The sequence below is a fragment of the Mytilus edulis genome, chromosome 14, assembly GCF_963676685.1.
Source record: "Mytilus edulis chromosome 14, xbMytEdul2.2, whole genome shotgun sequence".
Classification (NCBI taxonomy): Eukaryota; Metazoa; Mollusca; class Bivalvia; order Mytilida; family Mytilidae; genus Mytilus; species Mytilus edulis.
This window is the reverse complement of record NC_092357.1, coordinates 40,535,939-40,563,676: the sequence shown is the minus strand read 5'-3', so window position 1 is coordinate 40,563,676 and position 27,738 is coordinate 40,535,939. Positions and strand designations below refer to the sequence as shown.

The window sequence follows — 27,738 nt, the reverse complement described above, 5'->3', positions numbered from 1 at the left end:
TTGGTCATTACGCACAGCAAACAGACTACATTGGGAAAAGTGAATAAGTTATACGACAAACAAACACCCGACAAAACTAAAGATTGTGAAACATTATATTCGATTTTATGTGGTTTTGGAATATAAAACAAAAAAATATCATTGAAGATACCTGTCAAAGGAATGATTTGTCAATATCAGTGGGGAAATTTACATTTTCATAAGAAGATAGTTTCGTTTAGGAGTTAAGTTCTTTGTATACATATGAAATGCATCTCATACATACATAAACAGATCAATACATTTTTCTCCTTATTCAGTAGACTTATTTCACCGAGTTTATACTGACGTGAACTATTGGTTGGATGCAATATGTATGAACGAATCGTCTTCAAATTCCGGGACAAAGGAGATCATCTCTGATTTTATTTAGTTTTGTATGTTGTGCTTTGTAAACTAAACAATACTTCATCAAGCTGGAAATCAGGAATACTCACTAATTTCTGTTCAGTAAATGGACTATTGAAATAACTTTCTTTTAAATTTTAGGATTTTTATTTGCAGTGACATCTAGGAGAAGACCACACCATTGATGTTTTTAGTTTGTTATGTATTACTGATATTCACTTGTATTACATGTAGGACTCATAGGATAACAAAACTTAAATTGTCTTACCGCAAAAGTTTCGATCGTTACCCCTGAACAATGAATACTTGATTCCTTATGACAAGTGTTATAAACAGTTAATGGTTATCAAAGGTACCAGGGGCCTCGTTGGCCGAGTGGTCTTAGTAGTTGCTACTGTAATCACTACCCAGTCAACAATGACTGCGTTCGAACTCTAATCTTAATTGATTAGGAATGTCAGTTTTCCTATCAACATGATCAAAGGTCGTCAGTTTTCTCCGAACCTTCCAGACTCATCCACCAATAAAAACTGACCGCCACCAAATAGCCTAAAAGGGATGTTTCACAGTGGCGTTGAAACACATAAAAAATAAATCAAATCAAAGGTACCAGGCTTATAATTTGATACGCCAGACAAGCGTTTTGTTTACATAAGACTCATCAGTGACGCTCAGATCAAAATGGTTAGAAAGCCAAACAAGTATTAAGTTGGAGAGCATTGAGGACCCACATTTATGGCAAATACGGCTAAAGTAATTTATTACTTGGTAAGAAAATCCTTAGTATTTTGATAAATTCGTACTTTTGCAAACGGTTAACTTACGAGTTTTTTACTCTTTATATTGTTATTTGTGAAAGAGCATCAGCTCATAAAATGTATACTGTACTAACATGATCAACCTGATGTGTGTCACATGTGAAACCGGATTTCATTGACCACCCGGAGCAACTTCACATGTAAAATGAACCCCGTTTTTCTTAGAATTCGTGTTGTTTGGTCTTTAATTTTTTAGGCTATAAGGACAGGATGAAATAGTTTAACTTCTGCTTTCCGTTTATCTAAGTTTATTCTTCAAAACAAAAGTTTGAATTATTTACCCGAATTCCAACACACAGTTTATGCTAATAGACTTCCTTTCAGTGACTATAAAATACGTTATTTAAATAAACTGCGTTTTAGTGAATAAAAAGGTATTTAAACGTTAAAGCTTTCAATTATGTAATACTTTAAAAGTAGACACCGAACAGGCCACAGTTTGTTAGATATTTAGATGAATTTTAGTTTTTGATACCGTTGTTTTTGGTTGCATAATGAAGATTATGTCAATTATTTTTGTGTTATGGATTTCAAAAGTTACATGTTTTTATAGATGGTCACCTCATGCCAATGTAGTATACAGAGGTAAGCTAATGTAAATTATTTCCTACTTTCATATTTAAAATTTGAACGAAATGATATAACATATAATTCTGGGTTTTGTCTCTCGCTATTTGAAACTACGGCAGTGTAAACATTAACAACGTTAACCATCATCGATAGACAAAATAGCGATCAAATTATTATCTATTGTCTTTGAAACTAGTTTTTATTCTTGGCCATATTTATCTCAAGGCTGTCACCTTCCATGAGACTGTAAATGAGATTCGGCTTCTCGTTTGTATTACCATCAATATTCAATAAATATCGCTATTGGGTGTATTTTGTCTTTCATTTTTGTGTGTGATACTTTTTAGCTCACCTGGCCTAAAAGGTCCGTCGTCGTCGTCGTCGTCGTCGTCGTCGTCGTCGTCGTCGTCGTTAACAATTTTTCAAACATCTCCTCTGAAACTACTGAATGGATTTGAATGAAACTTAAAACAGCAAAAATTATCAGCAAAGTAAGATCTACAAATAGGTTAATATGACCAAAATTAAGGGGTAAATGTCCTTTAATGACAATTTTTCACAATTTGTTCATCATATTTGCTAACTTAAAAAAATCTTCTCCTCTAAAACTCCTCAACCAAATTCAATCAAACTTCAACTGAATGATCAGTAGGGTGTACAAAATAAAGTTTGTGTTTTATTTTCTATTTTGTCTAAAAACATGGCCGTCATGGCTAAAAATAGAACACAGGGTAAAATGCAGTTTTTGGCTTATATCTAAAAAACTCCAGCATTTAGAGCAAATAAGACCTCGACCTCATTTCATGGATCAGTGAACAACGTTAAATTTTCGTGGTCAAGTCCATATCTCAGATACTATAAGCAATAAGTCTAGTAGATTTGGTGTATAGAAGAACTGTAAAGTGTACATGTCCAACTGGCAGGTGTCATCTCACCTTGACCTCATTTTCATGGTTCAGTGGTTATAGTTAAGTTTTTGTATTTTGGTCTGTTTTTCTTATACTATATGCAATAGGTCTACTAAAATTGATGTATAGAATGATTGTAAGATGTACATGTCTAGCTGACAGGTGTCATCTAACCTTGACCTCATTTTCATAATTCAGTGGTCAAAGTTAACTTTTTTAGTTTTGGTCTATTTTTTTAATACTTTATGCATTAGGTCAACTATATATGGTGTATGAAAGTATTTTATGATCTATATGTCGGTTACACAGGTTTTATTTGAACTTGACCTCATTTTCACAGTCCATTGCTAAGTTTTAAGTGTTTGTGTTTTGGTCTCATTTTCTTTATTTATAAACAGTAAGTCATATATATTTGTAATATTGAAGAATTGTTAGCTGTACATGTTTGCCTGGCATGGTTCAATATGTTCAATAAGGCATTGTTTACCAGGTGAGCGATTCAGGCTCTTGAGAGCCTCTTGTTTTTTTATATTTGCCGAGAAGAGAAAATTATCCCTAGCAACAAACATAGGTCGCAAGTAACATCTTCAATGTAAACATCAACGACGTGATATGCATAAAAACAACAACCTTATTATCATTGGTTTTGTTTAACTTTGTTGCTTGAACTTTTCTCTGTAAGGCCACCAAAATTAACTATAAAATATTGTGCAATGTAAACTGAAAAAGTCTAAACGGTAATTAAAACTTGCTATAATCTACCTTGGGCCGGTTTCACGAAGCTATCATAAGACATGTCATAAGACATATCTTAGGACATGTCTTATGATCCTCTTATGACTATCCTAGGACATATCTCAGACCTCGTCTCGAAGCTGTCTTAGGATCATCTTAGCTAAGACATCCTAAACCTGTCGCAAGTTCTTTAAATTTTAAAATATAAATATGATCTACGGAAAAAATCATGTAAATGTAGTATGTCTTACCATAAATTATTCTAAACGTATTGATTAATAAAATGACATAATTTGCAAAATAAATATAAAAAAATAAAAGTAATTTATATATAAATTATCTTTAAACAATACATCAATATAAATATGAAATTTTCAATGCAAAATTAAGAAAAAAGAATATAAAATTATGACATTGTTTTGGTACAAGTGAGTTGAATTCAATTTCGACTTTATTGGTTATAAAAGGCTAAGAGTTAAAATCGTGCAATTTTTATATCAATACATCGAACTTTCATTGTTGACAAATCCTGATAATCCGTCAATGTATATATGTTTTAAGCAGGAACAGGAGAATAGATAATTAGATAATAATAAGATATTTTTTTTCAAAATTAATATAAAAAATGAGTGTAATTTATATAAATAAACGTATAACTATCCTAAGACCATCATAAGACACCTCTCGCGTTGTCCTAACTTTATGACCAACTTTAAGAGATGTCCTAATTAAGGACCGCTTTGTGAAACCCACTTAGGACTAAGATATGTCGTAAGACCATCCTAAGACATGTCTTAGTCCTAAGACAGCTTCGTGAAACTGGGCCCTGGCCTGCAATATGTCAGTTAGTCAACATATCCTTTTCGCAAACGGCACAAAGAATGTAAAACTGATATCCATTAAAAGCAACTCCTGTTGATCTAATGGTCTTATATGCTGGCATTGAATAAGTTGTTTTTTCTCAGACTGTTTATAACGTTTTTACATTGAATACTTCAGATGTGTACCTACTGATATTAAGTGTATTAAACCATGATAATTTGTTAGTTAAAATGAAAAGAATGTCAATGAAACGAATTGCAAAACACTCGTAAGCGAATCCGGTGCAAGATTTCCGTAAAGATATTGTGTCATAGCCAAAGATGTGAGAAATAGCATGGGATTTATTCTATACTCTAGACTACAAATGTATTAAGTCCCTTTACAATTTGAATCGAAACATGGGATTTTTATAAAATGTAACAGGACAAGGTATCTGAAACAATAAGTTTAAAGGGTTGCTCTGAGGTCTTTGTTATCTGTAATAGGAGGGTACGACAATCGTGATAGTAGCTGTCATATATGGAATTAAAAAAAGAAAAATAGAGCAGTACATGTATTTGGTACGTATTCATTTGCAAATTTCAGCAAATAATGTTTCAAACTAAATAAGTGGAATATCGTATTTCATGTATATATCAAAGCATCTATTATTCCTTTCTTTAATTTTATATATGTATTTTTTTAATTTATTTTACAGAAGAGATTGTAGTTAAAATATCACAAGGTCTGCGAACGAGAAGATCAGCCGACAACAGCTTTCATCCACAGACTTATGACCTTGCACTAAAAGTTGAAAGGTTACGAGTTCATTTTCATTTAGTACGGAATGATAACACTAGGACGAATGTTCCAACAATGACATTGAGACAAGGAATACTAACAGACACAATACTTCAAGAAGAAAAGGTACATGTCTTTTGAGAAAATATCCATACTGAATTTTGCGCGTTATTGCAAATTTGAATTATAAAAGAACTGAATACAAGATGCAAATAAAAAAGTTCTTATTCTCCAGCAAAATTGATGTTGCAGATTACAGATCACTCAGTAAGGCTGGTACATTTAAATTTGTTGCAGGTTCTTTCAAGGGACTGGATAAAACATTGATCATATAATCCTGGACAGAGATCGAGAGACAATGAAGTCTCGCACTGTAATATGTTTATGCAAGCGTAGTTCTTAGTTTGATTATTTGTTTAAAGTTATTTCATGCTATGAACAATGCTGTTAACATACTTTTATGGATATGCTGTTTTGCAGAAAAGGGTGTAAATTATTGTTATAAGCTCAGGTCTAAATTTGATTATTACAGATGTCTGAATTTTATCAAGATATTAAAAACGGAGCATCGTTTGTTGTGCAACAGAACAAGGAACTGTCGGAAAGTATGGTAAGATATATTTATAAAAGTAAATGTGGCATGATTACCAGGTAGACAAAACATGAAAAAGACGTACATGAATATGACGGCAACTAAATTGTATGTGTTGCCATATGGAATTCGAAAAGACTGTAAAAACATCAGTTGGAAAGGGATAGGATTTACAGAGTGGCACGATGATACTATTATTTTATAAAATGTAACTAAACTTGTGAATGTTTAACTTATTTTGTATTTCGAGTTTTGAACTTTGGTAAGCTATATTGTCGTATGTGTTTAGTGGATGCTTCGTAGTAATGCCTATGCTATAAGGAAAAGGCAAAGGATGTCTCATTTAAAAACAAAAACATATCTGGATAGGGTCCTTCATTTTTGAAGACTTTCGTCTTTTATTTGTCATTTTCTCAATCTTTCATATTTTATACAAATTATTCTCTGCTGTTGAGTTGTTGGGCCTTTTTTTGTTAATTTATTGGCAAATTTTTCTGTAGTATTGGCATTTTTTTCTCTATTCTGTAATCTCCATCCAGACCCTCGTACATATCAAAGCATCTTATGTCAATTTTTTTATTTGTTTTTTCGAAGTATGCTCCAAATAGGATAATTTAGTATAATTTTCGCTGGTCTGTGCGTCCAGTGATTTGATCGTCAATTCCGTATATAATCAAGGTTAATGTGTTCACAGTCATTTGTTATTGTACAATGTGTGTTTCATTGTTGTGTTCTACCAAATATTTATGTAACTACGACATTTGCTTTGCAAAAAAAAAATGTTTTTGTTAGCAGTCGTTTAGTTTTTAACCATATTTTATTTCTGGCTGTATAACCCAAAGACGGAATACCAATACTTTAAATTTTATATGCAAGGTCCGTACAGTACCAGACCTGCCTTCAAACTAAGATACAAAAGTATTTATATATACAGTATCTATAGAAAAACTATTATTGTGAAATGATTTCCATTTAGACAAATTAAAAATATAACTTATTGAACACAAAGAAATATAAAAGGTCAGCTAGACGAATTTGCATGTTTAATTATAGGTTAGATAATACTTGGTTATGTTCAATGAATATATAAAATATTTTAAGCTCTTGGACATTGAAGTTTTACACTTCTTAAACGAAATTGTTCATAGTTCACTTTCATAATTAATCTGCAATGAATAGTAATTCATGTGTAGCATTTTATAGTGACGGGAAGCCATGTGCTATGAAAAAACACCCTGATTTTCGATTGGGCGAGAATTGATGAATATGTTCTAATTATAATATCTTCCTGGTTAACAAGTTACTAATATTCATTTCAACATTTCAGGTTCAATACAATGATGACTAATCCCTTTATTTTGTTCTGTGAAGCATTACATTTCAATACAAAACGAAAAAGAAAACCATTTCAATCTGTTGATTTATATTTTCTCTATTGTTACCGTGTAAAATAACTTTAATCGCATAATCATAATTGTTTTCTATATCTCATTTATATACCTTACATAAAAAGTTTAAAATATCTTTTGTTCATGATTTTATTACAGTCATTTGTTACATAATTTACATAAACGGTTAAAATACTTATTATCTATTCATGATATAACTAAGCAATTTAGTGTTCCGCATTCTTTAAATCTGTAACCTCATAATGCATGTGAAGGACAGAACTAGGATGTTTTTGAAGAAGTCTAAATCACAGAAAATGCAGTGTATGAAAAAAAACCTTGGACGATTTTATGCCAACAAAGGCGAGGGAACTGTCCTCAACGCCTTTTTGGATCCGACACTGGATGTTATCGATACTCTAAATGCGGTTGTAGGTTAACACCAAGGACATTTACGAGTTTCATTTAAAAAGAAAGTGTTCAGCTAACATCATAAATAAAAAAGAATCGGACATTTTTCTGTCCCATAGTTAGACGAAAAATTTCGAAATTCTTGACTAGCCGTCCTGTTAATCTAATGATGCTATGAGTCTAACTATTATTGAAAATGGAGATATATATTTGAGATCCAAGTGCAATGGTTTATCTCCTATACAACTAAAATACGAGATTTTTAAACTCTTCGAGGTTGTTTTTTATTTTTTATTTTTTTTTATTTTTATCAAAACTGCTTTTCTGAGTTTTATCTCCACACTCCCATTGGACTTTAAAAGAGAGGCGAAAGATAACAAAATCAAATTTAAAATCACTAGTCGAAATAAACTGAAAATAACATAGATAAGAAAAAAACACAATATAGAAAAATAAAGGCATCACGAATCCCTACAAAAACTAGGGGTGATTTCAGTATTTAATGCGGACAATACAACACGGAAGGTAATTATATCATTAAGTGTTTTGCAATACTTTAAAGAACAATTGTGATGCATGGAAAGATGCAGTTGTTATCAAAATAATTTCTAACCTTCATTTATAGTTCGGTACTTTCAATTCTGGTGGTAACAGTTTTATCCTCAAAAGTCTAGATGAAATAGCTACAATACAGTCCGGACGCAACAGATTTGAAATAATTAAAGAAATAAGAAATCGTACAGAATTTGGAGATGGATTACAAACTGGTTAGTAAACACTTGTAAGAAATACAGCTAAATCACGGCTGGTAATCTACACACGCAGAACATTTGGTTCTGCAATTAAAACCGTGAGAGGATTTTCCGGTTGTGCTTGAGTGGAGTAATTGTCACCGCTTCAAAAGGTATGTACATTTCTAAATCTCAATTTTCTTATTCAACTGATCAAAATATTGAAAATCGGAGAATGCTATGCTGTGGTGAATACTGTAACGAAGAGATACATGTATCATTTATTGTTGTACGTAGAGTTGAACTTCTACAAAATCAGTTGTCCCACAAGAAATTGCCTAAAAAAGTGACATTTCAATTTTGAAATGGTTCTATTTACAGACCTCCAAGTTCAAATTTAGTTTTTTTTTCGGGCAATGGGTATGAATGTTGTTTTTGGCGGCGTGTGTGCTGTCCTGTGTTGATAGACGTCTTAATAATTCCAAAAACAACATTTTTCCGTGAAGTCTGGCGTGAGGGGATCGGTTCTGATTGAGGACATCGTGAATGCGTGAGGGGAAGTACAAATTTTTTTTTTAATCTTTGGCTTTGTGACTTTTGTTGACTCAATAAATGTGATCAATGCTGATTAAAAGCACAGATTTATCCTTATACTTTAATAGATGTAAACTGATCACTGATTCAATGAAATCAGACTATTAATTGTTTGTTCAATTTCAGAAAATGCCATTGTTCAAAGGAAAAAGGAAAAGAGGACTGAAATTGACTCTCTACAAAAAGCCATGGAGATACAAGTTATCCCCGCCCTCGAAGCGAACTAAACCCTCTGGGAGTAGTCCTGTCGTCAAATATACGTCACAGAGATCACCACATATATCTAAAAAAATTATATCGCCGATGAAAACTTATTATTTGTTTAAATAAGTCTGGACATTGAGTCTCAAGCACGAGAAAACCGATCCCCGCGAAAAAGTGACCGGACGAACAAGTTATATATAATACATAAAAATAGTAAAATGCGAATTTACGATGACCCATAACGTTACAGTACAACATAAGAACGAACTATAAAAATCAGTTGAAAAAAGCTTAATTAAGATTCATGTTATACACATTTACGAAAGGAGTTATCTCCCCTAAAATAGTTTATTTAAAAAAAAAAAGATGATTCTTAAAACACAAAATTTGATATTTGTTTAAAAATATTGATTTATACAATAAATCACCAAATATTCTTTATGTGAATAAATTCTACCTATTGAATTGCAAATCTGTCTCCAAATTTGCAGATGTGGGCAAATAAAAAAGCCGGTCTAGTTTTTACTTGTAGCAAGAAAACAAAATCGTTGACAACATTTTTTGTCTTTATTCTTCGTGAAACATATTAATAAACCTAGGTTCCTACAATTATTTCAAAATCCAATCTCGTAAACTTTTTTAAGCACACTCACATATGTGTTTTTTCATGAACAATGTAGGCCAAATTTAGGTAAGTTTCAACGACTGATAGCTTGAATATAAAGATAAGATTTGTACCTCCCCTCACGCATTCACGATGTCCTCAATCAGAACCGATTCCCTCACGCATGACTTCATGAAAAATTGTAGTTTTTGGAATTATTAAGACGTCTATCAACACAGGACAGCACACACGCCGCCAAAAACAAAATTCATACCCATTGCCCGAAAAAAATCTAAATTTGAACTTGTAGGTCTGTAAAAAGAACCATTTCAAAATTGAAATGTCACTTTTTTAGGCAATTTCTTGTGGGACAACTGATTTTGTAGGAGTTCAACTCTACCGTACAACAGTAAATGATACATGTATCTCTTCGTTAAAGTATTCACCACAGCATGACATTCTCCGATTTTCAATAATTTGATCAGTTGAATAAGAAAATTGAGATTTAGAAATGTACATACCTTTTGAAGCGGTGACAATTACTCCACTCAAGCACAACCGGAAAATCCTCTCACGGTTTTTATTGCAGAACCAAATGTTCTGCGTGTGTAGATTACCAGCCGTGAAATGCCTAAAGATATTAATACACCGAAGGTTTGAGGAAATTAACTTATTGGCTTCTCATATTTTCTATGATGAAGATAAATACATGGAACATTCGATATTCATTAAATGTAAATATAAAAGGTCGACCAATCATTCTTACAGCGCCCGTTGCCATAACTATTAAATAGATTACATAATTAGACTTTTGACCCCAATTTCACGGTCCACTGAACATTGAAAATGATAGTGCGAGTTCCAGGTTAAAGTGTTTGGTCAAGGTAGTTTTTGATTAAGTTGAAGTCCAATTAACTGGAAACTTTGTACACATGTTCCCTATGATATGATCTTTCTAATTTAAATGCCAAATTAGAGTTTTTACCCCAATTGCACGGTCCACTGAACATAGAAAATGATAGTGCGAGTGGGGCATCCGTGTAATTGGGACACATTCTTGTTGTGTTAGCGTCAGACGCACGTTTTGTCTTTAAAAGACTCACAGGTGACGCTCAATTCAAAGAAACTACACAGTTTAAGAGCATAGAGGACCAAACATTCCTAAAAGTTTTGCCAAATACAGCTAAGGTAATAGAAAAGCGGTAGTTTTTCAAATATTTTAAGTTTTTTTAACAGTAAATTTATATTTATAACCAATTTACATTTGGTGAAAGGTGTTCTACTGATGTTTCAATTCTTCTGTACTTAAATGTTCTTGTAGATGATCTGTTTAAAGATTTATCAATAAAAACACATCACCGACAGAAAAGAGCCACAGGATCGAACCAAATAGAACTCTTGATTGTTTGTGACTATTCTATTTATGATTAGTAAGTAAACTGACAATAGAATAATCATGTTAATATGGTTCACTTATTTTTAAAGATGGCATTAAGAGGCTGTATCAATTAAATTGAGTAATAATCAACGTGCACTATGAGTTTAAAAAACAACAACATATATTGCAATTCAGAAACTTTAATTAGGTGAGGACATTAAACATGTAGTTTTCGTATAATTTTACCCCCTAGATTATGTGTTTTGTTAGCATAGTCTACTTTGATAATTGTCAAAACAAGAAAAATGACAAAAACTAGCTACAAATGTTAAACGTCCTTCGCCATTTCATTACACTAGACAATATACGAAAGTATGACATAGTACAATTGAAAGAAATTTTTTTTTATACAATAACACACCTGTGATGTCAGGGAGTTACTGTCGTTGTCGTTGACATATTCAAACACGTTTCATATGACTTTAATGATGCCATCACGATGCAAAATAGACATGGATAATAAAATTATATTTTTTTGTTCACCACTTTGCAATTGGGTGTTGCTTGTTTAAAAAAAAAAATTGAGAATGGAAATGGAGAATGTGTCAAAGAGAAAACAACCCGACCATAGAAAAAACAACAGCAGAAGGTCACCATCGGGTCTTCAATGTAGCAAGAAATTCCTGCACCCGCAGTCGTCCATCAGCTGGCTCATAAACAAATATATACTAGTTCAGTGATAATGAACGCCATACTAATTTCTAAATTGTACACAAGAAACTAAAATTAAAATAATACAAGACTAATAAAGGTCAGAGGCTCCTGACTTGGGACAGGCGCAAAAATGCGGCGGGGTTAAACATGTTAATAAGATCTCAACCCTCTCCCTATACCTCTAACCAATGTAGAAAAGTAAACGCATAACAATAAGCACATTAAAATTCAGTAAAAGAGAAGTCCGAGTCTGATGTCAGAAGATGTAACCACAAAAAATAAACAAAATGACAATAATACATAAATAACAACAGACTACTAGCAGTTAACTGACATGCCAGCTCCAGACTTCAATTAAACTGATTGAAAGATTATGATTTCATTATATGAATATCAGGCAAAATCCTTCCCGTTAGGGGTTTAATATCATACCATCATAACGTATATGAGAAGAACATAACCCGTGTGATGCCTACAACTGGTTGTTGAATAAATGTGTTTAGTTCCGATGCAAAGACACTATAAGTAAATCAATATTAACGCCAAAATATGCAATCTTTAATGACCTGACAACAGTATCGTAACTATATCCCTTCTTAACAAGTCTATTTAAAGGTTTTGTTAGTTTCTGAGGTGAATAGTGACATTTTCGTGCTTTGTAAAGAATATTTCCATAAAAAATTGACTGTGAAATACCTGAACGTATAAGAAGTCTGCATGTTGAGCTATATTTACGAATGATGTCCTTATACCGATGATAAACTTTAGCATGTTTAGTAAACGTTTTGACTAGTTTGTGTCGAAAACCCTAGTGTAATAATTTTTCAGTAATACATAAATTTCTCTCGTTAAAATCTAAAACAGTCTTACATACACGAGCGAATCGGTCAAGTTTAGATATATAAACACCGTAAGATGGTGACAAGGGAACGTCACCATCTATAAATGGATAATTAACGATAGGAAATGAAAAATCATCTCTTTTATCATAAATTTTAGTATTAAGCCGTTAGTGATATAGATATCAAGATCGATGAAAGGGCAGTGGTCATTGTTAGTGTTAGCTTTATTTAAAGTAAGTTCAACAGGATAAATTTCTGTAGTATACATACTGAAATCGTCATTATTGAGAGCCAAAATATCATCCAAATATCTAAAAGTATTATTAAATTTGTTTATCAGATGTTGTTTCGATGGGTCTTTGCTGATTTTAGTCATAAGTTGTAACTCTAAAAAATGACTTAAAAGAGTTTGAACATATATATTCACATTCTGACTTTTTTAATGCCCATTTAATTAGGTGTGCACTGATAGAGCAAACTTGGATAACATTTTAGATGTTATGACAGTATTACTTTTTGCAGACAAAACAGTATATGTATTTAATTTTGTATACCCAAGAATGTTCATGTAGGTTTTGTCTTATAAAAGGTGACGGAGCTTGAAGTTAGTTTATTCTAAATTATCTTTCAGTTGGTACCGTCTAAGTAAGGCGTCAACAACTTCTGAAAAAGAAACTGACGCACTAACATCCGTCCGCCAATATTATGCCTTTGTTATAAATGGGGTAAGTGCACGTACATCAGTTAAGCTCATTTGTCTTGCGTATTAAGACATGTCATATATTTGTTCGATTGCTGTCGCATTGATTTTATACAGAAATTTCAGTTTTAAACCTATCTTTACTAAGTCGAATGATACAATTGTCAGCGATTGTTTATTCGATTAGCCAATGTACAGTATGTGCTTTTGAAAACGATGTACATATATTTATTGAAAAGGACATAACATTTACTTCACTATGGACTACACTACAGGTTTTGTATTTTATTTACCTTAAGAAGGTATAAGAAGTACAAAAAAGTCTCTGTGAATGATTCAATATACAAAAGCAAAACCAGTCATTTAATCCGAGAGTCGAAATATACTATATGGAAATTTAAACTTATGTGTCGAAAATTGACTAGCAAAGTTATGGCGAAAAAAAAGACGAAAAGAAAAACACCTATAAATATTAACAACACAGGAAACTTAAGATTGAGCAACACAAAACACACCAAAAACCTATTTAAGGATATCATTAGAGTTAGTGGCGAAAAGTACAGGTACTCACTCTGAATTTTGAAGGTGTTTAAAACGTGATGTTTTGTTTTAGCAAATACTTAATGTTAATTTCAGATGGATGCTATGTATAAGAATATAAAGACAACTGATTATACAATATCAGTCTTATTTGCTGGGATAGTTATATCACAGGTATAGTCATAGTGTATATTTTAACTGTTTGTTTCTTACTCAAATCAATAGACCCTTACAACGAATTGATTAAGTATTTCGTCTGGAAAATTGTTTGAGGAGACTTATATGCAATGCATGGTGTAATGTGCATGTGTCTCGAATGTATGTATATGCATTTTATAAGAACTTGGGCATTAGACGTTCTAATGTTTTTTTAAACCAATATAAAAAGCATGTGTGGTATTCATACTAACGTGACAACTATAAACCATACGACGTACATCTTAACAACTACAGATAACTGTACCGCCTTCTAGGCATCATACATATAAAATCAGCCTTAAAAGAACCCCATTCATTTATTTTTGAAGAATGCCCAAGTTTTGTATAGAGTCTATTACTTGGCGCATTTTTCCGATTAATATCAACATGTTTCCCTTGAAGTTATATACATTACATGAAATATTTGTCGTATAACATTTCACATGCAACAAACAATTCATAACTATACTAAACTGATCTCCAAATTATTAATCTAAAAACAAAGCGATACGATTGGTCTCATATAAAAATATTGCCGAGGTACAATAAACAAACTTCAAGACTCAATTCTAAACAAGTTTATCACAGAATCTCAATTTTAATACGAATGTAACATCTAGATCAGTACTGCTAACCATTTTCGAAGCATTTGCATGACATGAGATCACATCAAAATGTGATGGGTATTGTGTGTTTAATCTACAGTTTTTAATCGTGTGTCTTGAAAACTATTGCTTAACGTCTGTTTTGTTTTGTTTTATTTTTGCATTGGTGTTCTCATTTTGAATCGGTATATCAATTTAAAAATCCACTTGGAATTTTTCCTTCTCTACAAAACAAAGCATATACATATTTTATTAAACATGTTAAACGACGAGATATATTATACCATGTGAAAATCAACTCTTATTAAACAAATCTTCAAATATTTATTTTCTTTTGAAGAATTGTTTTTCAACAGGCAATCGGTATTCCTAGTAAAACCATTGTGGTTCTCTTGTTTCTCTATTTATATAAGACACGAAATTAAAAGAAGCATGATTCGTTAACGTCACGTTCCTCTATATATAAGGTGTCCTATCTCAAAACCAAGTTTACATATAAAAAGATATGGTGTCAGTGCCAATGAGAAAACTCTACATCCATGTCACAACTTGCAAAAGTAAACCGTTAGTGTCAAAATACGGTCTTCAACACAGAACCTTGGCTCACAACAAACAGAAAGCTAAAAAGGGCCCCAAAAATGACTTATATAAAACAATAAAAACGGGAAAACTAACGGTCTAATAAAAAACCAAGAAACAAGAAATACTTATGAACCACATCAACAAACGACAACTACTGAACATCAGATTCCCGACTTAGTACCAACCTACACTCTTCTCTGAAACAATAGTGTAGCATAACAACATATAATGACACACTATAAAATATCAATTGAAATAGCTTAACTCAATCAAAAGACATATTAACACAGGTTAAAATTATATGCACTGAACGAATAAACTTTATCTATGACACAACGTAAATACAAAATCAATAAAATCAGGTTTGAATAAATTAAGGTATGACTACTACGTTGAACACATATATCGTCACGGACCTAAAATAAAAAAAAAATATCAAAGATACAGAAACATCTGCTTTCTATCATGAATTACATATAGCAATTGACAGTGAGAATCGGTTGAAATTGAGCATATCTCCCGGTTTATCCAGATTTTATATCATGATTTCACTGATAGTTAAAGTTGAAGTCTTTCTTCTCTTCGGACATGTTCTTATTCACTTTACAACGGTTACAGTACTTTCCTCTTTTCCTCTAATGTAATCTCAAATACTTGTAATTATCAACGAATTTCAATTTCAATTTGGACTGCGATCACTTGAGGAAGAACAACTGTTAATTCTTTAAAAGCACATGACTTGTTTTTGGCTAAATGTCGCGTTTTTTTTTTATTGTTTTTCGCCAAGACGTTATTTGGTTGTTTATGATGTATGAGTTTTTGTAATCATCCACTTCTTTAGTTCATGCATAATGATTTGTTTCTAAATAAACTTGCTTTATAACGGGAATATTTTGAAGGTCTTTGAAGGATATAACACGGTGGATGGTCTTATTAAGAAACCTTATTAAACAAGAACTAGCTTGAAATAGTAGTAGCATATTCATGGAATTTATAGACTAAGTGCTTATGCATTTATGTCAAGTGTTATATATTAACCGTGTATTTCAAATACAACTGTGAATATTAATTACTTTCTTTGAGGGGTTAAGTTATAATAACACGTATTTTGATAACAACAGACACCCGATGACGCCCCATGGACCGAAAGTATCAAAAATACAACTGTTACACCAAACGTAGTTGATGCAGTACAAAGCATAACCACTTTCAATGCATGGATTACAGCAAATTCATCACAATTACCGGAAAGAGATCAGTCTATGTTGTTCACAAGGTAATGTCTGCTACTCAGTTTTAACAGATCTTGAAATGTGTTCTGACTCGGGGAAAACAGTATGAGTTATCTTTAAAAAAAAAAAGGCCAGTTAGAACACTGAACGTACATAACGTATGTTAAGAGACGTCAGGATATCGGACATTAATACATGCATACATGTAACCTACTTGTAGGTACGGGACTTTTCAGACTTACGTAAAATGCATGTGTACAGCGCGGTGAAGCATTTGGATTTTATCGCAGTTTAGAACTTCCCGGTTAATGAGAGACAATCGAATTTAAATCATAATTTATCATCTAGTTACAATACATCTTAAACGTATTGATAATGTCGAATGTTCGGTCATAATTTATCATATAGTTACAATACAATATACAAGCGTTGGTAATGTCGAAGGTTCGGACGTCTCTTTTACTATGAACTAAGATACCACGAACTCCTAATTCCACGAAAAACATTCATTGTAATGTTGATTTCATTTAAGTACTGCAAATTAAGTTTTGGTATTTTGCAAACCTATCACACTAATTGTAAAACACACTGATATTAACAAATATGAATATAGATGCAGTTATTGGCATTCGATACAGTTATAGCGGAGGTAATGACGTTTGCTAACGTGAAAATATATTTTCGCGAAGTCAAACTGAGACAAATCGAAATGTATTTAAATATTTGAACTGAATAGTATGCCCTTTAAGGATGTACACCTCTGAGGAGCCAAAAATTTCTAGAATTAAACTTTTTTTCTAAACCTGTTTTTTGTGTTCATATGACTGTAAAAATATAATTGGTGAAGAAAAAATCATACGGTGGTGCACTTCTTTTTTTGCTACGGCCCTTTGAAAGTACCCAATTTTCATGATTTTCCCATTTTTCATCAGTTTTTACCTATTTTTGGGCTCTAATCATGAAAAAAATCACATTTCCACAATTAAACTTTTTGTCATACTTTCAATAAAGATGAAGGGGACCAATCTGAATAAATTTTCATTTCAAAAACTATAGGTAGGTGTTAATATAAGAAAGTTTTATCATATTTTGATGCTTTTTTGTGTCAAATTTACCATGTTGTCAATTTTGTAAATTTGTGATTTTTCTCCGTTTTAAGTACAAATTGCATATTTTTTCAACTTCTTTGTTATAAATGATTGAAAACATACATATCTAAGAAATTTGAAAAGAAAAAAGGGATGTGGGATGTACATGTTTCTGGTAAAATCATTTTTTGTATCCCTCACCTATTTTCTCGATATTTTGGCTAAAAAGACTGACTCGATTGGTAATAAAAATTGAAAAATGTATTACTCAAAAACTACTCATTGGAAATACCCAATTTTTTTACAGAGTTGAGTTTGATTATTACATTTTTTAAATTCATTCATATTTTACACTTGTATCTCATGTTTTAGACATAATTCCAGAACGAGATTTCAACGAGACTGAACTGAGATGGCAACAGATTTTGCTTTTTTAAAACGATTCATATGTAAAGATTTTTTCTCTCTGCAGATATGACTTGGAATATAAAGGAACTTCAAAACCGGGTATGTAAAGTAACGAGTATATTTCAATTATTTTTTTTATGATCTACACTTATGTTTTATAGGTTTAATATCGAGCGAAAATTGAAAATTGCATTATATCAAATCGAGTTAAGTGATTTCAATGTTATACGGAGCAAGCCTTTTTTCGAGTTTATTTCATTATTTCATTATTTAATGTCTGTTTTGAACCTTGAAATTCAACGCATTTTCTTAATCACTTATCAATATCCCATTCCATTCAGTGTGGTGCGGAAATGAATTTAAGTTAACAACCATAAAATAATATTCATTTTATTATTGGTAACATGGTATTGGCTTCAAACTTTAATGAAAAAAACCCAAGGAATTAGAATAATTTATCAAACAAAATAATTCAGCGAACTCACAAATAGATAAAGAAGAAACAAATCAATGAACAAAATTAAACGAAATATACCTTATTCCATGTAAGTAAAAAATGTACTACAAAACGTTATCATTATTCAAAAATGAACATCTTACTATATACATGACTGAAAGTGTTTTTAGTTTCAGTTTAAATTTTTTTTTCACATAAGATTGGAAAAAACAAGTTTTTCTGACGAAGTGAAACGGACGAATTAAATTGGTTTTATTAAGCATGCCACTTCTTATCAGACTGGATACACTTGAGAAAGCTAGTTACATTACATGACATAATCACTTAAAATTAAATATAAATCTGTTTTGAAATACCTTTTGTACATATCTAATAGCATTGTCTACATGATATGCCTACACATTTAAAATATACAAACTCATCATATATAATGCAAGAACTTAAAAAAAAAAAAAAAATTTCAATTCTTCCTGTTATTCATACCAATTGAAACAAGTGGTTCAGGTATTTGGAAGTTAGAAAACCTAAATGTAAGCTTTTCACGTTTATCGTTATTTAAATCGTCCGAAATAAAAGAAGAAAACATAGTGACAATTTTAAGTATTGCACATATTGCACATATTACATTTGTAGATGATTAAATAACTTCGTGATCGAGGTTGTTCTTGAACAAGTCAATAATAAGTATTGATATGAAACTTTCAGTGATCTTGATTATACATAGCAATACTCATACATGGCAGCTGATTGTGCATTTGTTAACGGTGACGTAATATGGTTTTGTAATATTTGAAACGATTTATTTCTAATGTTACCAATGCATCGGTTACAATGATAAAGTTGTGAAAAATTAGAAGTTTAGACATTTAAATAATAATGACAAACTAGACAAATCTTTAAACTGCTGTTCTTTTATATTCGATTGTTTTGTTTATAACCTGTTTCTATCAAGTACTAATCCTTGTAAGATAGCGCAATTTAATTAAAAACTTATTTGTAGGAGTATCCTTCGTAGGTGACATTTGTGGTGTATATAATCAATCTCTTATACAGGAGAGGTTTGATTTCATTGTCATAACTGTAGCTGCACATCATCTGGGACACAGGTAATTTACATCTTCAAATATATCCTTTAATCATTATGTCAGATTAAAATTAAGAGATGTTTTCAAACTGATCAAATTTGAGATATTTACCTAAATTCAATGTTTATTTTAGGTTTTGTTTCTTGCAAAACTGTTTGGTAATAAATCCTTTCAATTTTTATATTTCTCATGGTTTACAAAAAAAACCCGAGCATTTAAATAAAGGCAACGGTAGCATACTTCTGTTCAAAAGTCATAACTCGAGTGAGAGAAGTTAAATCCGAGTTACATCCTTAACACGAGGAAAACGCATTAACTACAAGAGGAAAACAACAGAACAACAGAAACAAACGCCAACATACATCGAAACTGACTACTTGATAACAACTACCATATTCCTGACTTGGTACCGGGCATTAAGGAAAAATGGTGGATTGAACCTGTCTTTTTGGTAGCTAAACCTTCCGAGTATTTGGCAATGTTTAAAATGAAATCGCTAAATTGACAAGACTATGTGACAAAAACACAGTACAAACAAACGTTAGAATACTCAGCATACATAAATAATATAATAGTACGTACCAACATGTAAACCGCAGAATAATAACACAACAGACATCTTCCTTTAACCACAGCGTTGCACACCATACAGTGATGTATTTTTTGTGACGTATATATATATATATATAATCTTGAAATTCTTATAATTTTAATCAGTTGTGGCAAAAGTAGTTCTTAGTGCTACATAGTATCTTTAAAACATTACAGAATAGAGTATTTCAGAAAAAAATCAGCAATATTCTCTTCAGGATGCAATAATTTCTTTTCAATCAGTCTTTAAGCGATCGTGATTTAGTCAGCAGGATTTTAAATTGTGGTTATGATGATGTATTTTTTGTTTTAACTGAAAAACTTCCTTAGTCAATGTTTGTAATAACAATTGTTTACGTTTTCAGTCTGAGCGCGAGACATGATGGCGAGCAAAACTCGTGCAATGGAACCGATGGTTATATAATTTCTGACTCAAACAGTCCCCAACAAGACCCCAATAAAGCAACAAATCCATGGAAATTTTCTACATGCTCAATAGATAACTTCACATTAAAGATAGATGCACTTGACTCGTGAGTATTAACTGAGAATTGCACAGCTGGTTCGGGATGGGTGGGATTGTATTTTCAGTTGGAGGTATGACATGAAGATTTTGTCCTGATGGTGCTGGTTATGGTCTACAGTACCACGTTAACTACTCTACCAGAATTAATTAGTACTATTGAATTACAATCCATGCCATTCTTGCATCTGACTGTTTTTCTTCAATGATTATTTTTAACAACACTCATTACTTTATTAAATACGAAACATTTCGAAATCAAAATCATGAAAATATAAGAAGTACAATTATTTTTTGTAATTTTTTGTCAATTTGTGTCTATATGTTTGATATTATCCATATATATGGAAATGTCTACTATGTATATATGTTAACTTGCTAATTGAGTCAACCTATATTTATATATTGTGTTAATTTATGTTCAATTATATTTGTTTACATAACCTGGTTAAGGGTTTGAGAAATAAAAACTTGAATTCGAAACTTTAATAATTAAATTTGCTATGATCGTCACTACTGTTCATATAAATATATCGCAGTATACCAGCTCGATTCACATTAAAGTACATTCATAAATGAAATGATAAGATTATAGATATTTCAAATGTCTAGTTAAACACAATATTACTTGATGCATCAATTATATTCATATTTTGAAATTTAGGTCAGGCAATAATTGTATGAAGACATTGGGAGCCAATTTCGATCCGACTGCACTTGCACCATACAACCAATCATTAGCAGGACAATTTTATGACGCTGACGCCCAGTGTGGTCACATTTACGGGACCAGTTCATACATGTGTAGGGTAAGGATAGTTCGTCTTAAATAAACTAAGTATGCAGAAGAAAATGTCTCATCTTCATAGAAAAACTGATCCATAATATATAAGATAAATATTCCACTGGACTGGACGTAAAATAAAATACAATCAATCAACCATCTTAAGGATGTTTGCTTCTCCATTTTTTGAATTTTTGCCAGATTTTCGGAATCCTCTGGTTTTATCCATGTATTGCCATTACAAAAATTTGCCCACTAACCCCTACTTTTCTTTTCATAATTTTATTACATAAAGTTCAAAAAGCCATATTTCAAAATCTGATAAAATCCTTGTTATTTTTTCATAGTTTTTGAAACAAAAAAGGTGCCAATGTAAAATGTATGAAAAATCTAGAGAGAATTATTTCCCGCCAAATTTTCTATGGCTTATATCTCAAAAACAAGCACACGAACCCTCCATTTTTTTCTACTTTTTTAGTTTTGTTTATTTATATACTATGAATTCATAATCATGATAATAGTCTTCAAAAAAGCTTGTTATTTTTTAACAGAGTAGCGAACATCCTTAACACAAATTTTTACCTACAAAGTGCATAGTCCGCAATATCATTTCAAAAGACTTTTGTATCAATATATCCCAAACATAAGATGACAGATGTTTAAAAGTACCTAGACAGATATTCTTTTATTCAACCGCTAAACAGATAGTCATACCTAAGTACAACTGCAGGCATTGGTTAGTTAATCTTTTGAAAGTCCGATATTCTTTTTACAAATGAAACGGTTTGCCCTTATTCTTACATCCCAGCTCCTTTGTTCTAACAGGGGTGATCTGAGCCGGATCACTCCTACCAGATCACCCTAGGTTGAGTTTCTTTGTTATTCATGCTTTCCGTTGTGCTGTAACAATTTGACGGGAATGTCAAATCCACTATAAAACTTATAATTAAATATACAATTATACGGAAAAGACTAACTATCAAAATTCACGTAGAAAAAAATCCAGTGTATATGCTGGGATTCGAACTCAAGACCTTTAGCATATCAAGCCACGACACAACCACTACACCAGGACGAATGCATACGAACTCCCAGTAATTTAACATACATAAAGGAAGCAAGATGTTTTTTAAGTGGGGCGAGTTGGCAGACCTTTATTCAGTGGGGTTTAAACCCTTTTTGTTAATAAGTGAGTTGTCAGTGATTGTTCATTTGATTTTACACTTTTTCAAAAGTGGGGCGAGTCGATAAACAAGAGTGGGGCGATTTCTTTTCTTCAGAAAGTGGCGATATAGGTTGGGCCGATTGGCCAGTGGGCGAGTTGACATTGTTTGGTATCCACTCATCGTGTTCGGGGGTTAAAAAAGGGTATAAATCATATAGTAATGTATAAAGGATATCATAATGGTTGTGTGGCGTTCTAAACTAGATTTTATGAATTGTAAATGGTTTTTCGTCTAATCTAAAACAGCTGGGATGTAAAATAGTTATCCCACTCGGACTTGGTGTGTCAGTGTTAGATCACCCTCTGGCCTCCGGCCATCGGGATGATCTCACACTGACACACCGCGTCATCGTGGGATAACTATTAATGAGTAATACACATTTGAAGGTCTAGAATATAATCTAGCGTAGCTTCACATTAGATGAATTCACGCCATTGAATAGTATAGTTTTTGTTAACGCAAACATTTACTAGTAATAAAATTCAGCTATCGGTGAATCCCTTTGACTTCGCTCAATTCGTTATGTTTTAGGGACAATACAATGGTAACTATGAATCAATATGCAGTGTACTGTGGTGCTTTAATCAAGATGAAACATTTTGCCGCTCAGCCATAGCAGGAAGTGGCACACTTTGTGGAAATCACAAGGTATCTAATTTATAAATCTTTGAACATGATGATATTTTTCAAATTTTTGTTTTGTAAATGACTTACAGTGACAGGTTAATTGAACATTTTTCTTGGAAGAGGTCAGCCATTTGTTTCACAATCCAAATAGCCTAATCACCTTTTAAAATTACACTCTCCCTGCAATTATGATTTTGTGTGTTCAAAAAGAACAGCAACTGTTTTATAGAAATAACGGCATTTCGTAGAACTGTCGCATTAAATTGCGTACTGACAACAAGATGCAATTCCTGTCCTGTACAATAATTGATACATTTTTTTAACGGCCATTTTGATCCAAGCAATATCTAAATAGTCTGTACAATAAATGATGAATCATTCTTCAGTCATTTAGTCGATCTAAATACTGTTCAAACAATTTGCCTGCATTCATTTCAGTACTCTTCAGTTCTTTTTATACCAATTAAATACACTGCTTATATTGTGTGTTGTGAGAAAGACTAGATCTTACATGTGATCGTATATCTGTTTCATTTCGATAAAAATTAATAAAGCAGGAATGTGCTTTTGTTTTTGTATCTCTATTTTATAACTAGTTGTACGTTTTGCAAATTAATTGTCTTCATTTTTTAGCATGTTTACTGCTTTCAAAAGCGTGATTTAAATTTTATGATGGGTGTGCATACATTTTTGTTCTGTGCATTATTTTATCTTTGTTCTGATTTTAATGAATAATGTTTTTTTGCAGTGGTGTGTGTCTGGAGTATGTACACCAGATATCAATGCTCCAGCTGGCAATGGTAAGTGTTTGATAAATCGTAGCTTAATTATATGCTTAAACACATAAAATAACATTACATTTTTTCAAAATAAAAGATATCGAAATTCATGAATCTTTTACATATCTACAACACTTCAACGGGCAATGAATATGAATGCTAAAATTCTTACCTACACAATCAGTATAAAAAAAAACGTATCTGCAGCATTATAATAGGTACCGTCAAGTGAACAGACACACACGAAACATCAAAGGATATAAATCGATACCACATCTACAAATGTAGATAATAAGCATACTCATTGACAAACCTTTTTTTAAGAAGGTATATTTATACACAAAGTAATAATTTAATTTTGCTAATTTATACCAGTCAACTGTTTATATGGTGACGAAAAAGGACCTATATCCAGTAATGGGTGGACATGTGCTGACATGTACGCTAATGCGCCTAATGATTGTGAAAATGAGTCACTACAATGTTGTGATACTTGTTACTCAGAAACGACAACTATTGCATTTATGACGTCGCAAGCGGACGATATTCAAAGCACATTACAAACAACGGATAATTCAGGTAAAATATTTTGTTATATAAACAACATTTCCGACAAGTCGTTGATAACAAATGCCGAATTGTTTTGTTTAGGATTTAATTTTGATTGTCTTGAATTTTTCTACTCTGACTCATATTTTAACGTTTAGAAGACAGGTAGCAAAACATTTAATGCTAATTACGAGTGAAAAGTTTAACGTTCAACAAGTGTCACATGAGTTGTGCCGTTAAGTCATTTTACGTATCGTTCTGAGTATAAAATGTGTGTTTGTATTCCTTGTTATTAAGGAATGAATAAAATAACACCATGTTCTGAGCACTGATCACGTTTTTTGTGTGTTGCACTTAAGATGTATATACATATGTATTTATATCAATAAGGCATAATTTTGTATAAAACGAGCTTGCTTTCTTATATCTTTATTTTATATGCTGATAATCATGTGTTGGCTTCCTGTAGAATATTCATCGTGCAATCCTTATCGAATAGCTTTCAATGTGGCTTGTAACCTAGGAGAACACAATGTAACAGCGCATTATGAATTAATCTACGAATTTAAAGCTAGTTTTATAAGTGCAATATAAACTTTAGGTCATATTAGTTTATCAGTTCATAGTTCACTTTGTATAGCAGTGTGTATGTACATAATAAAAGCTATTGAATAACTATTTATAAAACACTTTTTGTCAGTTTATCATTATCAAATTGGTTCATTCATAACCTTTATACACACGATAACATTTTTTTGCAATGTTTTTTAAATCAGTTATAAATGTGTATATCTTTGGTATTTTAACAAATTTGTTTGCAGATCTGAACAGTTTAAAAAGGCGAAATACAAATGCATAAGAAATACTCTATGTCTTGTTTTATTGAATAAATTGTATCATGTGATTTTATCCTTAAAATAGCAAGTTATTTGGAAAAATCCTCAAGTAATGAATTGAATTTTGTATATAGAAAATGTATTTATATGCACTACGTGTATATTAATAAAACACTGAAATTTTTTTCAAGTTTAGAAAAACTATGTTGTATTTTGTCAGATTAAGTATATATTTGAATTTATCTAGTACAAATGTAGTAAGTAAACAAAACCAGTTATTTTGAGTTTACAATTGTGAATTTAATAGAATTGAAAATGTTATGGTATACTGTTTTGTCCATTATTTGATATTTGGTGGTTATATTTTGTTATTTTATTCTTTGTTACAGGAAAATAATGAAGTATTTTGTCTTTGTAACAGCACATCCTACATCTTTTATTTCCAACAATTTTAATTTCAACGATTTTAGTAGTAAAAAAATAATCCTGGTATTTATAATGAGTTCATTAAAAAACCTGTAGTTTATGTTTTTAAATTAAGATAGAGTCACAATAATCTTTTGAAATGTTGTCTGTGGAATTTGAAAATAATACAATATATATAAAGATATACTGAACTTTGTTTTATTTGTTTTATTTGTTTCAAAAGTTTAATTTCATGATTAAATGTTTTAATGTTTCATCTAATAATTATTTATCATTTTGTTTCAATTATTGAGTATTGTATATAAGGATGACAATCTAGTTTAAAACAGATAGTTGTGCTTCGATTTTCTCTTTTGTAGTACAAGAAGATTCAAGATCAAACACCTGTCTGAAAATTCTGAATAAGACGAAAACCTCTCGTATAAAAAAAAAAATGAAAGGCCTGCACAGGATAAATAGCTATTTTACAATAGTTTGGTTACAAGCTATCCACAAGTCAATGATATTTTAAAACTGTAAAGGTATTAGAATAAAAGTTAAAGCATATAATATGAGCCTCAGATGCAGAAAATATGAAAGACGACAAAAGTGCAAAGCATTCCAAAGACTTTATTTGAACCTTCAGAAGTTATCCTAAGTCAAGAGCAATGGGACAAATGAAGCTATCGTTCGACATTGCGCGTCTAATAATGATGTGACTCGTACAGGATTACGTGAACGTTCAGTCAAAAGAACTTGCGGACAAGACAATTTGTTTGCCTTTTAGAAATTTATACACACGTATGATATCTACTGGTAAATTCCGACCATGTGTTAATCCAAAGTGATAATTCTGGAATAGAGTATTACAAAATTTACATCAGCCAAGGATTTTGGTGGGGTTCGAATTATTTGGTATACTCAGTTATGTAGATTTTTTGTAACATGACATTGAAGAAAATTTTGAAAACATGAATTGTTCAAACAAAATATAAAACTACATGGTAAAGTCTTTTATCTCTATTTTCATATTATTAGTTTATAGTTACAAAGGTCTTGTTTAACTCTAAAACTGATTTAAAATATGAAATTGATTTTTTTAGCTCACCTGGCCCCAAAGGGCCAAGAGAGCTTTTCCCATCGTCCGTCGTCGTCCATCGTCGTTAACTTTTACACAAATCTTCTCCTCTGAAACTACTGGGCCAAATTAAACCAAACTTGGCCACAATCATTATTGGGGTATCTCGTTTAAAAATGTGTCCGGTGGCCCGGCCAACCAACGAAGATGGCCGCCATGGCAAAAAATAGAACATAGGGGTAAAATTCCGTTTTTGGCTTATAACTCAAAAACCAAAGCATTTTGAGCAAATCTGACATGGGTAAAATAATCTATTATGTCACGATCTATCTGCCCTGAAATTTTCAGACATATCGGACAACCCGTTGTTGGGTTGCTGCCCCTGAATTAGTAATTTTAAGGAAATTTAGCAGTTTTTGGTTATTATCTTGAATATTATCATAGATAGAGATAAACTGTAAACAGCAATAATGTTCAGCAAAGTAAGATCTACAAGTAAGTCAACATGCTCAAAATTGTCATTTGACCCGTTAAGGAGTTATTGCTCTTTATAGTCAATTTTTAACCATTTTTCTAAAATTTTAGTCTACTTTTAAAAAATCTTCTCCTCTGAAACTACCGGGCCAAATTTAACCAAACTCGGCCACAATCATCATTTGGGTAACTAGTTTTAAAAATGTGTGGCGTGACCCTGCTTACCAACCAAGATGGCCGCCATGGCTAAAAATAGTACATTATAGACGCGAAATGTAGATTTTGGCTTATATCTCTGAAACCAAAGCATTTAGAGCAAATTTGACAGAAATAAATTGTTTATCAGGTCAAGATCTATCTGCCCTGAAATTTTCAGACTAAACAGACAATCTGTTGTTGGATTGCTGCCCCAGAATTAGTAATTTTAAGGAAATTTTGCAATGTTTGGTTATTATCTTGAATATTATAATAGATAGAGATAAACTGTAAACAG

The 27,738-nt window shown here is 31.7% G+C and overlaps 1 protein-coding gene across 3 annotated transcripts; it reads left to right on the top strand.

Moving 5' to 3' along the window:
- Nucleotides 1-1,566: 1,566 nt before the first annotated feature.
- LOC139503658 (A disintegrin and metalloproteinase with thrombospondin motifs 7-like) lies at nucleotides 1,567-26,705 on the top strand. Of its 3 annotated transcripts, none has more exons than XR_011659159.1 (16): nucleotides 1,567-1,790; nucleotides 4,938-5,146; nucleotides 5,553-5,630; nucleotides 8,037-8,178; nucleotides 10,866-10,974; nucleotides 13,110-13,203; nucleotides 13,815-13,892; nucleotides 16,225-16,379; nucleotides 17,896-17,930; nucleotides 19,289-19,394; nucleotides 20,330-20,497; nucleotides 21,152-21,296; nucleotides 23,029-23,145; nucleotides 23,873-23,924; nucleotides 24,279-25,689; nucleotides 25,762-26,705. XR_011659159.1 is itself a non-coding variant. In XM_071293478.1 (16 exons), exons 1-16 carry the CDS (start codon nucleotides 1,700-1,702, stop codon nucleotides 26,223-26,225), a joined length of 1,935 nt encoding a protein of 644 aa, XP_071149579.1. In that variant the 5' UTR covers nucleotides 1,567-1,699; the 3' UTR covers nucleotides 26,226-26,705. The 3 variants fall into 3 exon arrangements, 2 of the variants coding, with proteins under 2 accessions (XP_071149579.1, XP_071149580.1); XM_071293478.1 differs by having other exon boundaries at nucleotides 24,279-24,482; nucleotides 26,074-26,705; XM_071293479.1 differs by lacking the exon at nucleotides 13,815-13,892 and having other exon boundaries at nucleotides 24,279-24,482; nucleotides 26,074-26,341.
- The last annotated feature ends 1,033 nt before the right edge of the window (nucleotides 26,706-27,738 follow it).

What these genes read in the sequence shown, in the direction of transcription:
- LOC139503658 (XM_071293478.1), top strand. Translation starts at nt 1,700, where the DNA reads ATGAAGATTATGTCAATTATTTTTGTGTTATGGATTTCAAAAGTTACA. An exon ending in CAATACTTCAAGAAGAAAAG is followed by an intron (nt 5,147 to 5,552) that starts GTACATGTCTTT and finishes TGATTATTACAG; the next exon opens with ATGTCTGAATTTTATCAAGA. An exon ending in TAAAGGAACTTCAAAACCGG is followed by an intron (nt 17,931 to 19,288) that starts GTATGTAAAGTA and finishes ACTTATTTGTAG; the next exon opens with GAGTATCCTTCGTAGGTGAC.